This window comes from Pristis pectinata, chromosome 3 (genome assembly GCF_009764475.1).
Source record: "Pristis pectinata isolate sPriPec2 chromosome 3, sPriPec2.1.pri, whole genome shotgun sequence".
Lineage (NCBI taxonomy): Eukaryota > Metazoa > Chordata > Chondrichthyes > Rhinopristiformes > Pristidae > Pristis > Pristis pectinata.
In genome coordinates this window covers 35693144-35712201 of record NC_067407.1, presented here as the reverse complement: position 1 = coordinate 35712201, position 19058 = coordinate 35693144, and the positions used below count along the sequence as shown (strand labels likewise).

The 19058-nt window shown below is 37.6% G+C and overlaps 1 protein-coding gene across 1 annotated transcript in view; it reads left to right on the top strand.

Moving 5' to 3' along the window:
• Positions 1–2487: 2487 nt before the first annotated feature.
• Positions 2488–19058, top strand: part of hook1 (hook microtubule-tethering protein 1) — a 51579-nt gene continuing 35008 nt past the window's right edge. The window contains exons 1-5 of the mRNA XM_052011925.1: positions 2488–2624; positions 14582–14667; positions 15332–15404; positions 15966–16016; positions 17942–18074. Of these exons, the coding sequence (XP_051867885.1) occupies positions 2580–2624; positions 14582–14667; positions 15332–15404; positions 15966–16016; positions 17942–18074 (388 nt within the window). The 5' untranslated portion in view covers positions 2488–2579. The remainder of the gene's footprint in view (positions 2625–14581; positions 14668–15331; positions 15405–15965; positions 16017–17941; positions 18075–19058) is intronic.

Genomic DNA, 19058 nt, shown 5'->3' with positions numbered 1-19058 from the left:
CCATTTTCCAGCGTTAACACCAAGAATAAACCTGTCAGCGTTGCCCTTGTTGCTTGGAATGATGGGCTGCAGCTGAGTTCAATGAGACCATCATCCACTGTAATTGAGCCATTAACATCCTTGCCGCCATCTCCTAAGTAACCTATGAAAGATGCAAGAAAGGCAACCATCAGCTTTGAAATCCTGCCCAAGCATACATCATTTCCACTTAACTCATGAATGTAACATTGTGGACAGTATTTATCTTCAAAATAATTTTTATAACCAGCACTTATGTACGCTTTAGAAAATCTATAGTTAAAATGCAGTGTTTTGGATAATGTTAAGGGTTTGCTTTCTCCATGCTGGAATTATCCAGTCCAGCAAGACAGTAATATAGCTGATGCTGCAGAGTCAAAACACCCTTTTCCCATTCGAAATGTTTCTGTATAAATCTCCATTCTCACCCTCCAGTATTCCATTCCTAACCTTTCCACTTCTCTCTCAGGTAATTTTAAAATCCAGCTCCAACCAATTTCTGTGCACCCCATCTAACATTGGTCTTGGAGTTAGTTTTTCTCTGATTACATGAGGTGCCCTGGATCATTTTCTCTCCTAAAGCCTCTTCATAAATGTGCTGTCTATATACAAGACTGCTAAAGATCTGTGTTGCCTCCGTTTGCTTAGATTGTTAAAGCAATTATCAACTATACGTTGACATCTACAGTAGAGAGTGAGTGCTGAAGATAACATCAAATGCTCATACATAATTGGTTTATCACGGGTATAACAAGGTTTGGAAGATATCATAATTGAGATGTTCCTTTGTTTAGATGTATTTATTTACTCAGCAAAGCAATTACTGTAACTTATGGAGTATGCCATGGAGAACTGCCAGTGTCATCCCATATGACTATCTAGTCCAGGAGTGCCACAGAGATGCAGGTGAATATGGAAGACTTAAACTTCCAAAGAGAGCCTTGCCGCTCCCATTCCATCTGCTCTGATATTGGAATCCAGCAAAGGACCACCGACTTGCTGGGAAATCTGCCTGTCTGTGACTCTATTCCTTTCAAAGAATGCCCGAGGGAGAGGTAAGATGCAGGTTTCTTTTATTATATTAACTTGAACGTAATTAAATGTATCTTTTGGTGTTAAATGTTTTATTTTTAATGTTTATATTATTTTAATCGTTTTTAAAATTTTGGATGTCAGAGGCACAGACATGCCACAAACATTCAAATTCTTGCCAGTTGACAGGGGTAAGCCTGGGAGTGTGGCTTCACGGCCAAAGCATTTCTGTGGGCGGAGTTTATAAATCTAAATTGGAAGGCCCTGTAAACTATTCATCTCACGTATAGCGAGATAACTTTCATAGAACTTACATATTTTGTAATTGCAAATAAGGAGTTTTGGTCTTTTATTACGTATGTTGCTAAATACTTGAAGCAAAGGAAACAATTTATTGCCAATGTTCTAATTTTCAGTGATATGGTTTGTACTGTAACAACTTTGGAACAACATAAAAAGCAACTTAAGTATTAAAAATTCCCAGAAAATGTGCGCAATATAGTAAAATAAAATGCCGGATCTGGTTGCTTGTAAGCATTATTTTCTGTTAAATCTTTTCCTTGGTTATAACAGAAAAATAATAATTTTAAGTTTCTCAAATACCTTTCCTTCTCCACAGGAATTATATTCATTCCTCAAATGAGTTCACCTGAATATTTTTTCTCCCAATCTAAATATTCAGCTAGATGTTTGGGGAATTTACCGGCAGTAGCTCATCAATTCTAAATATTTGAAATGTAACAGTTGGAAGTTCTGCCTTTCCACTGTATTCCCGGGTGTTGCAGCAAGGCCGGCGCCGTGTGTTATTAATTCCATATTTCTCCTGGATGAAGGATCGTGCCCAGCTATTTCCTCATTTGCGTCAAGTAAAGATTGACAACCCGATGAACCAATTAAAACAAATAGCTAACGCTTTATGCCTTAATCCCACTCGCAGATTAATTTAAGATATTAATGTATCTGCCGTGTATGAGACAAAATATTCTGCCATGGTATTATGCATCACGGTACAATTCAAAAAAAAAGTTATGGAAAGGCAAGGCTCAACCGCCTTAAATTTGCAGTTTTTTCGTATTAAAGAAAATTTCCATTTCACATTTTACTTGGAATAAGTGTAAAAACATACTACAAATGCTTTTTTCAAATTAAGCATGAAAATCCCGCAGATTCATTTATCTCTTAATCCATTTGCAACTTGCCCAAATATTTGCGTTCGCTTTGAACCATCACAATCATACATTCTGCCACAATTTACCTGTCATGAGAGGAACGCCTCATTGAGGATGAAGAGGGAGGGGTTGGGCTACTATTACGATACCGTTCTTGAATGGATACTGGAAGTGTCGATCAACACGAGGACAGCCAATCCCAATATCCAGCTTTCCTTGCTTTGAGTAGCCATTCAGGTGGCGTTTTGTGTCATAATTTCCTTGCTGGCTCAGGTGCACTTAGACGGAAGAGTGCAGGGGAAAGTTAAAATAAGTTGTCGCCTTTATTGATCTGTATCTGTGTTCAAGTGGCTTAAACCAATGGAAGTAAATAAATCCGACCTGTGCGATAGTTTGATAATTTGGGTAAGTGAGTTCTCATGAACTGTAATCAGCCAATGTCAGTTTGTAGGTCCCGTGTTCCCTGTAACTCACCTGTGGTGCCCTCCTGTACAGGTGATGCTTGCAAACAGCCATTACGACCCTGAGTAGGCACGATTGCGATAGGTTTCATTTTCTGCTTAAATACCTGATTAACGTGGCGTAATCGCTAAGTTTATGGTGTATTTGCCAAACTGGTGTAATTACAACACCGTACAAAATGTTTTAATAGTAAAAGAAATCACCCCTGTAGGCCTACGCTAATAGACAGGAACTTATTTCTTCATTGCTGGCATTCATGATGTCATTCAGTTAATACTATACCTTTGATGATTTGTGATGATTATTTTTATTTTAAAAATGTAAAACAGTTCTAAATATAGTAAAACTCCAGAAATCCAATATGCTCAGGACTTTCATGGTGAGGGATTGGCAGGTTTTCCAGACTATTGGATGTTATTTCTCTTAGCACCTCAACAGTTTTAATTCACTTTTTCATATGTTCCAAAGTATTATAATGAATTTTCCAGTGAATCAGCAAAGTTGAAAGGGGAAGTAGAACTGTACCTTGGTGAGTGGAACTTGGGAAGGGAGTGTGGAAAGCATCACCTGGTGAGCCAGAGGCCAAATCATTGGGATTTCTGCAAAGTCAAATAGTGTATTATAAGAGATTTACTGTAGTTGATTGAACTGGTCCTCTTAACAGACCTAGTTCTGCTTTCTCTTTCTCTGGTCACCTTGTCAGGTAAAATCAAATGTTTATTGCAGTACTTGGACAGTGTGTTGCATTGGAAATTTGAGTTATGCTGTAGATTTAATGAAAGTGAGCGCCTGCCTCTGTTGTCACTGAGAATTGGCAAGTTGATACAATAGCTGGGTCACAGGAGCAATTATTTGTTATGAAGGAAAATCTACTTCTATCTAAAATAGTCACACTGGAGCCACTGAACAGCAATCCTGTATAAAACTAGCTCGTTCCACCAAACCAATTATAGATTAGGAATAGAAGTTAATTGCTGTTTGTCAATTGTCTATAATCAATTTTCTTTACACATTGTGCTAATGCCTTTTAATAATACTAAATGTGTTAAAATGGTAGAATAAAAGATCACAGCATTCATTTTTCCATAAAGTCCATTTGTTTTAATTGTTAAACACCATTTATTTCCTGTATTTTCTTTAATGGTTTGCCAAACACCAATTAAACCAGACCAATTTACAGATGTAGAAACAGAATTAATGTTACAGGCCATTGATCAATTATAATGAACAATCTTCAATCTGAAACTGTAACTCCATTACACTCACCACTGATGCTGTCTAACCTGGTAAGAATGTAAACGAAAGCAGTTTTTGGCCCCTCATGCCTACTCTGCCATTCAATAAGACTAATCTTCTACTTCAGGGTCACCTACGTGCACCAAGTTTATCTCTTGATTCCACTAATATTCAGAAGCTAACTAATCACTGCCTTAAATTACAACAGATCTGTAGACAAAATTCATGGTTCCAGTCTCACCATGATCCTATATATTTTTGTATAACATCATTACTCTTGTATTCTAATCCTCTTTCAATTAAGACCAATATTGCTTACTGAACAGGTATATTAACTTAGTTATTTGTATACATGGACAGGTCTTTCTGAACACAAACACCTTTTAGCACCTCTTTTTTTTTCTTTTTTGTTTCTACCAAAGTTGAAGACTTCACATTTTTCCACATTATATTCCATCTGCAATATCTTTGCCCATTTATTTCACATGTATATCCCCTGAAGCCTCTCTGCATCTAACTTATAGATATAGATCTGTGAACAACTGTCCCTCCCAACCCCACCACACTAGACACACTCTCCCTACCAAATAGTGACCTCTTGATTCCAACTTGCGTTTTCTGCTTATTATCCAATGAATTACTATTTCCAACATTTAGAACAAATGTATATTTTTATTTCATATATGTATCTATCACAATGGATACAGATTTAGATTGTTCAGAAAGTTGATTGATCTGAAAATTATGCCATGGCATCAGGCAGTAATATAAGCTGCAAAAATAAGGTTGGATGTATTTTCAGCTTTGTCCAATGAAGATTTATCCTGTTTTGTTTTCTAGAAGTACATAACAGTAGTGAGCTCCACAAATAACTGTGATTAAATAACCCAGTAATTTAGGATATGTTCCAAATCAATAATTATAATTATTAGGTGAATTTGAATGGCTGGATTCCATTTGTAAACAATGTCCTGTGAAATACAGAAGATACATTCTGAAATTTAAGCTCAAATTATATTGCATTAAACCTGTAGCTATTTTCTTTTAATTGTAATGGGAAACAAGGCCCAGATCTCAAAATGATAAAGGATTTCAAGAATGTATTATTAATTTAATTCATAAAAGGATACAAGATTGTTTAGACGAGAAGAATGCTCTTGCTCTTCCATTTTGCACCTCATCATGGTGGTCTCTACACGAAAAGAAGAATCTCAAATTGTTCAATATACTTTGATGAACTTCACAGAATGACAGAAGGATTACAGCAAAGAAGGCCATTTGATTTGTTAAGTTCAAGCAAGCTCTATGCAAGTGCAATCCAGGTAGTTTCACTTCCCAATCTCTCACCACAACCATATTTTTTTCCCATCTGAAAAATTGGGCCAGATCACCTTTAACCCAGCTTGTGCCCCACAGCCACTGTGGTTGTTTTGCAAGGTGGAGTGAGTGATAACTAGGTTGCAATCAGCACAAACTGAGGCCCTGCCAACTGACTGACCTGATGAACATTTAGATATATTATTTATTAAAATTAAATTTATTTGAAACACAGTAAACTGCTGTTAATTAAAAGCATACTATACTGTGAAATAAAGAAAAATAAAAAAAAAATTCCGAGCTGAACCTGCCATTTATTCAACGTCAGTACCCTATCTGAATGAATGTAGCCATGTGAAATATGCCAGCTGTGGCTGGCGTAAAGCTCTGGGGTCAGATCTGAAGTGCATTCCAGTCTCTCAGCTCAGTATGCTAATGAAAGCATCAGACTGAATCACAAGTCCAGGGGTGGAGCGAAATGCTGCTGCATCTGACCTGCATTTTTCATACTTGCATTGTGCAGTCATAGAATTCCAGAACGCAGTGACAAGCAGTCTGCAACCAGCCAGCAGATCCAGTGGCTGGCCATCAGCATGATCTGGCACCTTATCTGGTTCCATTTTGAATCTGCCTCCACTACTCTCCCTGACAGCATATTTGTGACTAATTGAAGTGCCCAGACTTTAATTGACAACCTTTGGCATGGACGTAAATTGTAGGGCCAGATGATGACACCAGTGCAGTTGTAACTCTTGAAATCTGCCTTCATCTCTCCCCGTTCAGACCCCAGAGTCACAATGCCACTTAGACTTCCTATTTTGTGGTATCAATATTAAAATGTGCTGCATGTTAATCTGGCAGATTTACTTATATTAGCTGAGATCCAGTTGCATCCAGATCAATTGCATTGAAAGATATGTGCAGAATAACAACACACAACGTGCATCCCAGACTGAATCCTTGAAAAGCACAAGCTATAGGAATGTTACACTGAACCTTTCAATGACTTCATTAGAGGATGTCCATTACCCAGAAATCCCACAATAACTAATTCAGATCTCTCTACTCCGACATGTCACCCTCAACAAGATAACCGAGGGCATTACCTAAATCACAAATATCATTACATCAAGCTTGGACCACATTCCATCTCTAAGGTTTAAGCACAATGACTCGGCCAACACGAGACACTGAAATTACTTTATTTCCTTTCTTGGCCTTAGAAGTGCCTGCTATTAAGTTATAAAAATGCACTTTCCTTCAGCAGAAACTGGAGGAAGAGATTTTAATGGTGTTGAGGAAAAAATATTTCACTCAATGAGTGGTGAAGATCTGAAACTCAGTCTAAAAAGATGAAGGAGACAGAAACCGTCACAATCTTTAATATAGAAATACTTGGATAGACAATTAGGGAGCCATAACCTACAAGGCTATGGGTCAAAAGCTGGGAGGTGGGATGAGCCTAAAGTTCATCATTGGCTAGCATTGACATGATGGGCCAATTGGCTTCTTTCTGTCTGTAAATTTCAAGGATTCCTTGGAAGAAACTAGAAACTGTCTATTGATAGAATTCTCTGAACCAGCAACCAAAACCATTGAAGCTACTGTTCCTAGATTTCAGTCGAAGCAAAGCATGAATAATATGTTTGCTGTTGGACTGTTTGAAAAGTTTTAATATGTGGGACATGTCACGGTTTTTACCAAAATAACTAAAACCTTTGTGATGTAAACAGTCAAGACAAGTTTGAGCTTGTTATTCACATAATTGAGCAATGATGTGAAAGAATTTTGGAAGATTGCTGAAGGCATGGTTTTTGACACTTTTTAATGGACTGACACCTGACCTGTTTAGCATGTTCTTCAATGCTTTGCCAGATATCCTGAACCAGTATAACTTTCAAATTATTTTTGATTCTTTTTATGGCCTTGCCATTCTATATCCCCGTGACATCCTTCAGCCCTGCAAACGTTACAGATATCTACCCTTTCTAGGGTCTGATTTTAATCACTCTACCATTGGTGGACATGCTTTCAGTTACAGTGGCCCTAAGTTCCAGAATTCATATTTTCAGATTTCATATTTCCTTTTTGATGTAGAAGGAAGCCATGTGGTCCATTGAGTCTACGCTGGCTCTCAGGGCAATCCCATAATTTCCACTCCTACAGTTATTTCCCTGCAACCTATTCTCTCTCACATGCCCATGACCGCCCCCAATTCTCATATCACCAATCTACACCAAGGATAGTCTACAGCAGTCAGTTAACCTACCAACTAACATTTCCTTGGGACATGGGAGGAAATGAAAACACCCAGGGGAAGCCCACAAGGTCACATTCTCTGTATGTGTCTCAAAGAGTTACAGGTTTCTCCTTAAAAAGTATATCATTGACTATATTTTTAATCATTTGTCCGAATTGTTTTTAGTCTCACTGTCCGATATTGTTTGATAACCCTCCCGTGAAGTACCTTTTGGTTGTTTTGCTGTGTAAAAGGTACTACTGATATAAATGTTGTTGCTTTTGACAATCAAAAATCCAAACTTAGGCAGAATCTACTACAAACTAAAATTAGAGAAGAAGGTGATAGTTTTATTTTTTTGTACAGCTTCAGACCATTGCTACATGATCTGAATTTATAGCTCAGAGCTGAGTCCTGTCCACTAGCGTGAAGTAATGTTTCCCTCATTTGAAGCATAAATCGTGTTTGTTGTTCAGAATGTTTCAGTGAGTTACCCAAATGAGTAAAGAATGTATGTATCTTGTTTTAAAAAAAAGGTGTTCAACTCGGAGTTTGGATCAGTTTTTGCTTAATGTGGGAATAACAATAAAAAGTTAAAACCAAGCTTGTGGTTTATAAGCAAATGGTTCTATTGTCTCATTGGTACTGGCAAGGAACTTAATAATTTCCACATCAGACAGTGTGGGGATTTCTGCTTTATTAATTTTTTAAATAATCTATGGGATTATGGGCAGATCTGGCAAACCCACCTTTTACTGTCCTGGAGAGGGTGCTGTAGGTGATAAACTGCAAACTCAAACCAATCTGGTCCATGTACTAAAGGTTTTGTTGGATAGAGAGTCAGATTTATTATGAATCTAAGCCATTTAGCATACCGGTGTCATACGACATAATGGAGAATATTCTCAGGGTGAAGACAGAACTTTGTCAAAGTAGATTTTTTTCTACACTGTTGTTTTCTCTCATCAACTGCCATAGCCTAGCCTGGTCTATATATACCGTCAATTAGAGGCGATGCTGTGCCACTGTGGTAATGGCACATTGAAGGGTCGCTGAACCAGGTCCCACAAAACAAGTTCCCAAGGATGAGGCATATTCAGGCCATTGTGTTTAAAGACTGCAGATTTCCTTACTAACCAAAATTAGTGAGCCAGATGAGCTTTTAAGGACAATGTGGTTATTACACAGTCAGTAGCTTCTTAATACCTAGTTTACTAAATTAACTATTTAAATTTTCCGGCCACCATTGTGGGATTTCAACTCACACCTATGGCTCAGTACTCTTAATTATGAGTCCAGTGCCAACCTGCATGTTAATGCGTAAATAATGAGTTCCTAAACCTATTGAACAACAAGGTCCTACTTTGAGGCAATGTTGATCAAAGTTTGACCAAGAAAGCTTGAGCCTGGGTTAAAAATGTCAAATGAACCTGTTGCTCTGAACTCGTTTTCTGCTGTCAGCTGAAGGTAGGTAAATGTTATAAAGGCAAATTAGAAAATAACTTAAGTTTGAGGGTAATTTGACATTCCTGGAGCAGCATTGCATATTCTTATTTGTATATAATATTCACTGGGATAGGTGCCAGCAAGTTTAAACTGCATGGGAGAAAAAAGAATGACAACTAGATTGAAACAACAAATTTTGAAATTGACAGTCATTTCAGTTGTGCTTTATTTAGTTGCACATGTATCTCTCCAATAAATCAAGAAGAGATATTCTTAATTCTTTAGGCTAAGATTTTATCATGATTTCAGTTGTTATTGCATATGGATGCTGAGGGCAAAAAAAGGTATGTTTGTAGTCTATCCAAAATATCAGGATTGAGACAATCTAAAGGATCCATCAGTCCATGTAGAAGTGAGTTAGGTCACTTAGCTCCTCAAGCCTTTTCTGTCATTTACTGAGAATATTGTGGCTAACTCCACATCATCTGCCTTTTCTCTAGACTCGTCGGTTTTGTTACCCAAAGATATTGTCAATCTCATCTTTAAGATTAACAATTAATTTAGCACTGGTTGCCTTTTTCCAGAAGAGGAATGCAACTGTTTATCAATATTTGCACATAGAAGTGTTTCCTAAATTCACTCCAGAAAGTTCAGGCTTTTTGTTTTGGCTTGCCTCATGTTGATCTCCTCGGCCAATGGAAATAGCTTCCCTTAAAGTACTGAATAATTCAATGAAATCACTCTCTAAACTATTACATTCCAGAGAATTCAATCCTGCTAATTTAATCCTTATCGTCTAGGTAACATTCTGACCAATCCATCTGAGGCCAATGTACCTTTTCTAAGATGTAATCTCTAACATTGCACACACTTTGCCAGATGATGTCTTATTAGGGATTTGTATAACTTTAATATAACCATTACTCATTTGTATTCCAGTCCTCTAGACTTTTCCATGACATTTTAATCATCTTTGTGCAAGGACCACTAGCTTTCTTTGGACTTGCTTTGTGCACCATTCAGAGAGTATTATGTTCTATCCATTTTGTATATAAAATAGATGATTTTACAATTGTCAACATTAACATGCATTTCTTTTAGTTTACACATTCACTTAATCTATTCATATACCTTTTATGAGCGATATTAACCATGGTTCATTCTTCAGTTTCAGCTGTGGCTCAGTTGGTGACATGCTCACAGAGTCAAAAATTCCTGAATTAAATTCCCACTCCAGAAATGTGAGCACAAAGACCTAGGCTGATACTTCAGTGGAATAACAAGGAAGTGTTGGAGGGTCATTTTTAGATGAGATATTGAATGAAGGCCCGAATTTTTTCTCATAGAGATCAAAGATGATGGCACTACTTTAAAGAGTAATGGGAGAATGAGATGAAATTCTATGGGAACTTAATTCCAATTCCATGCTTGTGCCTGCCACAGGTGCAGTGGGGAGCAAAGGGAGAATGCTTGTGGATAAGGTGCATTTAACTGATTCGCCTGATTTTAACGTGAGCCTAACATGCTTGAAAGTTCACTGCAGCTTTTTCTGCAGTTTCATCTTGCAGCCCCTTTTATTATTCAGATCCCAGTGTAAATTGTATGTCAACATCAATAAATTTCACAATAAACTAGGGACTCTTACATATTTACTACAAATAAAGTACTTTTGAACAATTTTATGTGTGAAAGGTGCTCTAGCAATGCAAGCCTTTCATCATTCCTCATCAGAGATTGAAAGAAAGCATGTTACACTTCTGTGGCTGTATTGCCATCATTATGGACTGCTGAAAGATGTATGAGCTGCAACACCAGAGATAGGAAGTGTACTGTGACTATCACTGTGGCATGGGAATATTTAGCAGTATTATTGTGCTATGCTTCTAGACTTTGAGCCATATATTGTAAACATTTGGATATGTAGATTGGCAACGATATTAGTCTACTGCCAGGAAATTGAGACCAGGCTGATGGATCAGTGGCTTTGTTTTGCTTCTTTAGTTTTGTTGAATAAAACAGTCCATGCATGGATCTTATTACACTAATAAAAAAGTCTACACGGTCACACTACACCCAACATGGATCCTGTTTTCAGACCTGCAACTTAATACCACATGTATAGACTCAGTATCTTGCCATAATGAATGAAGCTGATAGAATGATGTTCCTGTCATGGGTAGTTTATCATGTGGGCATTTAGTATTTGTCTCAGTGCAGGTATGTGTTTTTAAAGGATAATTCAATTTCTATAATGCTGATTGTCTCTATGTTTAAAGACATAGAGAAGCACAGAACACATGAACTTTTGAGTAACCTAGAAAATTTGTCATACATTTTGCTTTTATGTCATGGGGTCTGTGCATCCATAACCTGTTATACAAAGTATAATTAATTTTTTCAGCAAACAACTAATAGTGCTGGTTGAAGATGAGGATATTTTGAAGGAAAAGAAATAAAAACATTCAGTGAAATGATAATATATCAAAAATAAGCAATTTATATGAATTTCAAAGAAACTGCAGATATTGGAAATTTGAAATAAAACCATTAAACCAGAAAACTCACAGATCAGGCAACATCTATGAAAAACAGAGTTGATGTTTCAGGTCCAAGATCAGTTTTTATTTGAGGGTTCTGAAGAAGCATCTGGGACCTAATATATTAAGTTTCTTTCTCTTTCTACAGATGGACCTTCTGACCAGCATTTTCTGTTTTTATAACCAATTTAGATGATTACACTGACCTATCTATTTATTCAATAAAATAAACAGCAGTGCTGTTTGTCATAAATTGTTTTAGTTCTACAGTGATTAACTAAATCCTGAAAGACAAAACTATTTTCATTTTATTTCCTGGAATCAAGATCTTCATTTGAAAGTCTCTCGCTCTCTCTCTTGCTCTCTCTCCGTTCTTCATTATGAATCCTTGCCGTCGCTTAAGGATGCAATTTAAGCTGGCAGTTTAAGCCAGTTTATATTTAATTTGGGAATTTTGACTGGGGAATCTGTAAAGTGAACAGCAGGCTTTAAAGTGCAATGAAATTTCTATTAAAATGTTTTTTATGAGGAAATGTAAGTGTAACACAACAATCCATGTAATTTCCTTTCCTTTTACAAAAATAAATGCTATCTCCTGAAAAGTGGTGTAAAAATATAGATACTAATATATTTCTAAATATATTGCAAATGAAAGATTATGAGATCACAAAGTAAAGTAATATTATTTAAGAGACATATTAAAGAGCATAGTGCTATCAGTAGGGGTGGGGGGGAGTTTGAATTATGATTTACACCAAAAGAGAATGTAATAGTTTCCTGTTCCTTTAATGTTAAAGATACCCCAAAATTTTCTGGTTCCCTGTCAGGTCTCTTCTCGAATCAAAATGTGATAAAGCACTTTACTGTTTTAAAACCTCCACAAGTTCATTTTAATTTAATCTTCCTATTTCATCCCCACCAACCTTTAACCATCTTAGAGAGAGATGAGAGGTTGCAACAAATTCTTTAATAGAACAAGTATTTTATTGAGTGTCTTAGCTGGATGAAAGCATGGCACAGAGGAGCAGCTGGTAGAGCTGCTGCCTCATAGCTCCAGTGACCTGGATTCAATCCTGACTTTTGGTGCTATCAATGTGGAGTTTGTGTGTTCTCCCTGTGACTGTGCTGGTTTCTCCTGGGAGTTCCATTTGCCTCCCATGTTCCAAAGACGTTTGGGTTGGTAGATTAATTTTATTGGCCATTATACATTGCCCTTAGTGTGTAGGTGAGTGGTAGGATCTGAGGGGAGTTCAGGTTAATGTGGGGAGAATAAAATGGGATTAGTGTAAATGGGTAAGTACGGATTCAGTGGGCTGATGGGCCTGTTTCTGTGTTGTATAGCTCTGATGCAAGATTGCAATTGATTACATACCCAGCTTTGGCATGGAATCTTTAAACTGCTGCAGAATACCTCTCATTAATGAATTAAGTATAATTGAAGAAGTTCCCCTCATCAGAGCAGTGATTTAAAAAGTACAGCCTAATGTGTCTAACTTTGTCATATACAATTTAAAAATATGAATTTCATAAGTCATTCCAGATCTGGAATATATTTTTTCCATCCAGGAATTTGGATAAATATAGCAAAGTACATGAACTTTGGTAAATTTGGTTGTGCAGCCACCTGTAATAATGAGAAGAAGGAAATAAAGAGATCTTGTACATAAGCCTGAAGCAGGTTTTAGCATCTTTTCCTACGAAGGACTTAATGGGTATATAAGCCCCAGCCACCATTTGAATGCCCTGAGGCAGCCTATTCCAGTACCAACTGGATTCAGACAAACCAAACCAGACCTGCAACTTGCATGGTATATTTTTCACATTAACCCACCTATTTACTGAGCTCGGAAGAATACTCCTCGGGATCCTATCTTTAAAGAAAGCTCACATGAGCTCTCAAAACTTGCCTCTTAATTCATCTGCCACCCCTTCAGCCCTTGCTGCTGAAAGGTGCTGAGATGCCAGTGGCTGTACAAACTTGCACTGTTTAGCTGATTGTTGTGCCTCACCAACACCATTGTTTTCAAACCGGAGGTCTACTTTCCAAGGCACCTTGGGTCTCACCATTTAGGCCACATATTCTGTGCCACCTCTCCACCCAAGGATGGCTATACCTGAATTTCCAGGCAAGAAATTTTGGTATCACAGATGTGTCTATCTGAACTGTGGAATGAGGAGAATTATAGATTTAAATATTCCAGAATTAGTTGTACCTAACAGTGGGGTAGCCAAATAGCTATCACTAACTAAAGTAGTTTAGGGCATGGCTTTAAAGTAATGGGTGGGAAGTTCATGGGAGATATCCGGGGAAGGTTTTTTACCCAGGGAGTGGTTGGGGCATGGAATGCGCTGCCTGGAGTGGTGGTGGAGGCGGGTGCATTGGTCAAGTTCAAGAGATTGCTAGATAAGTATATGGAGGAATTTAAAATAGAGGGATATGTGGGGGGAAGGGGTTAGATAGTCTTAGCAGAGGTTTTAAAGGTCGGCACAACATTGTGGGCCGAAGGGCCTGTTTTGTGATGTACTGTTCTATGATTCTAGTCATGGTATATACAGTTCTATAGTTTGTTGGTTGTTAACTCATTATATATTCAGCAATAAGGCTGCTGTTTCCTTGAAGTAATTTGTGTAAGTATAGATGATCAGCTCCAACCAATGCTTGATGTTTTAGAATAATTAATACTTGGGCATATTTATTAGCACTCAAAACAATTGAAGGATCAAATGACTTTTAAAGAAACAAAGGCCAGGTGATTCCTGCAGTAAATGTAGTAATATAATCTTAGAGCTCAGGTAACAGCTGTGCAGGTACTTATTGTTTGTTTGATTTATTCTAATCCACACCTGTAATTGAAAGAAATCCTGCTTAGCAACCAGTGTGATTCAGTCTCGATAGAATAATGACACGATAGAAAATCATGTTATAAGAGAAAATCATCAAAAGAAATCATGAAATGCAAAACAAAAGGCTATTGCCATAACTGTTATAGATAAAAACATTGTATCTTTTGACACTATAATAAATTGCCTGTTAGTTCACAATGGTCATGCATAATAATAGTGTCTAAATTGTTTGTCTGTATTGATGTAATTTATCCAACGATTTTTCAATGTTTTCTTCACAGCTACAGACGTTTAATGTTTCCTCAGCATGTGACAGTGTTCAGGATTTAACCAGTGGAACTACAATGGCACAGGTTCTTAACAAAATGTAAGTCTTTTAATCTGAGCCTTTCTTGAATGGTTTGGGCTAGAAGTTGAATCCCACCTGAATCTCAGTAAAATGCTGGCTTAGTATACTCAGCATGTATCTAATGAGGCCTCATTGAGAAAGAACCAGGGAGCTGCAGCTGCCAATGGTAACTCCATAGATAGTTCAACAGTTGTGGGAGGGAGGGGGCTGTCCAAGGGCCTCCAATTACTTCAAGAGATTGAGTGGTTGGGAGAAATGGGGAGGGGCGTGAAAAGGGTCAACCTAATTGTGGCCGCAGCAATGTGGCTGATTGCACCTATAATGTGGAGCTTATAATTTTATCTTGGCTTCTAATGGAAGGATCACTGTTAGGCCAATTCTAGGATGCTGATTGTGATGGTTCCGAATGTTGCTGCTGCCCATAGGCTCCTCAAGAATACTCAGTTCTGGGTTCCTGGATAAATCGTTAACTGCCCCTGGCATAATGATGTATGCTGAACTGTATGATAAGGATATTCCTGTGCAGTAGCTGCTTGCTGATTTCCTGTGGAAGTGTCAGAAAACAGGGGGAAAAAAAAACTGAAATAACAAACTGGGAAAATTCTAATCCTTTGAGTTTACAAAAGAATGGCTGTGATTTTTCTGTTTTGTCTGTGACCTTTTTTTCCTGCAATCCTTGCAGTGACCCATCTTGGTTCAATGAATCATGGTTGAATCGCATTAAAAGTGATGTGGATGAGAATTCTAGATTGAAGGTACAGTACTGAATGCTATAAAGCTGATACTTTAAAAGTTTAAAGCCTTATTGGCAATGGAATGTTTTTTGTTATTATAAATTAAAATATGATACCCACATTATTTTAGCAAAGGATTTTAAAATATCAGTTCATACCTCTTCTAGCAGCTCTAAGATAAAAATGTTGAACTTAATTTGCTAAAAATTGTGATTGGCTTGATTCAAGTTTCTATGAACTTTAGATTTAATTCAGTAGTGCTAAAACATTGGAAGGCACAGTGATCTTTATTTCTTGAGGTTAACAGAAAATATAAAACAGTGAATGGTTTTAAGTGACAAATACTTAGCAGCTTTTAATAAATTGCGAAGTGGCATACTTATTAATCCTAGTACAATTTCACCACCAGTATGAGAAGGACAATTATACAACTCGATCAAAAAAGAATCAAATGCAGAGCTGTGCTGGTTCCACATTTCTGTACTAACTGTTCATCTGCCTTGACTTTACAACTATAAAGTTTCTCCTGACAGCAGACTTTAAGGATTTGTATATTTCATATGTGTATGCTATTCTCCACAGCTGAATAACCTAAAGAAGGTTCTCCAGATGGTTCTCAGTTATTATCATGAGGTAATGTTTTAAGTTAATGTGGTATTGGTGCATGTGTTGGGGAAGTGGAAGCAGGGTAGCCATCCCAGAAATGATACCCATGTGGAAATGTTCACCCTGACGTTAAAGATGCATGCCTCTCCAAAGGCCAGTATATTTGAAGTCCTTCCCTTGTAGTTTAGAAATTCAGAACTTTGCGAAGCAGCACGATTACTCAGCTGTAAATTTAAGACCTTTTTTCTCATAAAACTTTCATTTACCTAGAGTTTTGCCTTTTCCAGTAAGTGAATGGGTGAAGAGTGCTTTTGTCACATGGATGCAGTGCTTGCTCAGTCTGAACTATTCAGTGTAGATCTGACTAGAAAGCCAAACAGTTTCCATGTTGTTTAAACTGCATTTGTACTCCTTTATAACACTTTGTGCCATCACCCAAATCTCAATCCTGCTGTCACTTGAAACCCGTATCCACAATTTTATTAACTCCATGCTTCTCATTTATCTCTTTGCTGGCTTCCTGACTTTCCCCCTCCATAAATTGCAAAACTGCACCCTTGAAACTGGAAGCAGAGCAAAATAAATTCCATTGGCCCTAGATCTTGCTAATTTACAAGGTTTCCTTGTCCTCATGGATCAAACTCAAAATCTTCTCTCCTTTCTGTAATTCACTTCATGGTTTCTTTCAACTGTATGTCAACACTTGTAGTTTTCCACTGCTTTCCATTAACTCTCATCCTCTGGCCTTAATTTTTGTGCAGTTCATCCTTCCAGTGGTGGGAAGGACTCAGCTGTCTTGTCCCCAGACACAATCCAATTTGCCCTCAGTTATCATTCCCTAAATCTCTCCAACATTTGGTCTCCTGAGTCCTGATGGAGGGTTTTGACCCGAAACGTCAACAATTCCTTCCACTGATGTTGCTTGGCCCACTGAGTTCTTCCAGCAGATTGTTTGTTGCTCCAGATTCTTCATTCTCTTGTGTCTCTACTCTGTGTCTCATGACCTCTATCTTGCTTTCTCTCTTTCTTTCTGTCTCTTCAGAAGGTTAGGGATAATATTTCTTCAATTACCCTGTTTCCTAATGCTTTTCCAAAGTCTCTGTATCCATCCCTTTACTCTCAATCCTACAAGAATGAAAGGTCCAATTATCTCTGTATCCATCCCTTTACTCTCAATCCTACAAGAATGAAAGGTCCAATTATCTCTGTATCCATCCCTTTACTCTCAATCCTACAAGAATGAAAGGTCCAATTATCAGAAAAGTGTATATTTATATTGAAGAATTCAGGAAGTTTGCCTGTCTGAACTAGTTTTGCTCATTCAGGCTTTCACTCTCTTGTTGGGAATACTACTGTTGTGTATGAATTCTAAGCCTCATCTATGGAAGGGATTGTATTCAAAAGAAGTTAGGCTTAAGACCTGAATTTAAAACACAAAATCTGATCTTTCCAAGCCAAGTCTACTTGTTTTCTAAAGGCATTGGTTTGGATGCTTCTAGGGCAACTTCTGTTTACCTAGTACATCATCAGAGTAGCTATTCTTCATCTGTGATTCTAAACTGTGACTCTTAACAGATTACATTCAAATGTAGGAGGCATTTCATCTGAGCCTGATCATGACCTCTAGATGTTCATACATGCATGGCTTCTAGTTAGTCACTACTCATCAATCTGTCTTCATTAACTTAATTCAGCCATTTTTAATATTCTATTGTCTTGATATTTGAACTCAACTAATTTAGCACAGACTTGCAATTTAAATCTGTATCTTAATGATCTGAATGGTTTCATTCTGGATTCGGTAGTATATTTACAAATAGACTGAGAATCATCTGTTCAAATGATTGGTGTCCATTAATTATTTGATAGGCATTTGAGAATTATTTATTTCACTTGTACAAGAAATGACATGTCTACCAGCTACACTGTTAGTAATTGAAAACCATTTACAGGTACTCGGCCAACTAATCGCAGAATCTCTGCACCCAGATTTGAGTCTGATTGTAGAGCGTATGGATGTAGTGGAACTAGGCAGATTGCTCCAACTGATTTTGGGGTGTGCAGTAAACTGTGAGAGGAAGGAGGGTATGTATATCCAAACAAGAATCGATAATGTGTAATTTTGCTCTGTGAGAGCATTAAAATCAATTTAATATACTCCTCTAGGGCTGTATTAGAAAGAATTTCACACTATTCTCCTGCCCATCTCTTAAAGAAATTGATTAATGCTGGGGTAAGGATTTTTTGGAAAATTGTTGATTCTGAACTCTGCCTGTACCTTTTTGTGTAAACTCAAATGAAGGGTTTTGGCTCCTGTACAGTGGGAACATCATAAATGAAGTGATGTCCTTTTTACCACATTCCCACAGATGTGCACAATTCCTACAGCAGTTATTGAATACTCCTTCCTGACTGAGAGAACTTATTCCAAGCATATCAGTCTTACTGACACACCAGCTGATAACTGCTGTTTTAATGCAAACTGGGAGTTGAAGCTGCATCAAGTGTCTGGACATGAATTGTTTTTTATCCAACTTAGGATGTCGAACAATACAGCACAGGAACAGGCCTTTGGCCCACCACACTCACGCTAGTATAACTAATCCATCTGCCTGCGCGTGGTCCATATCCCTCTATGCCTATTGATGTGTATGTCTAAATGCCTCTTAAACATTGATATGGTATCTGCTTCCACCACATCCCCTGGCAGCCCATTCCAGACACCTACTGTATTCTTTGTAAAAAAAAAACACAAACCTTGCAAATCTCCTTTCAACTTGCCCCCTCTCACCTTGAACCTATGTGCTCTAGTATTTGATGTTTCCACCCTGGGAGAAAGACTCTGACTATCTACCCTGTCTGTGCCTCTCATAATGTTATATACTGCTATAGAGTCGCCCTTCAGTCTCCAATGATCGAGATAAAGCAATCCAAGTTTGTCCAACTTCTCCTTATAGCTAATATACTCCAATCCAGGCAGCATCCTGGTGAACCTCTTCTGCACCCTCTCCAAAGCCTCCACATCCTTACTGTACTGTGGCCAGCAGAACTGCACATAATACTCCAAAT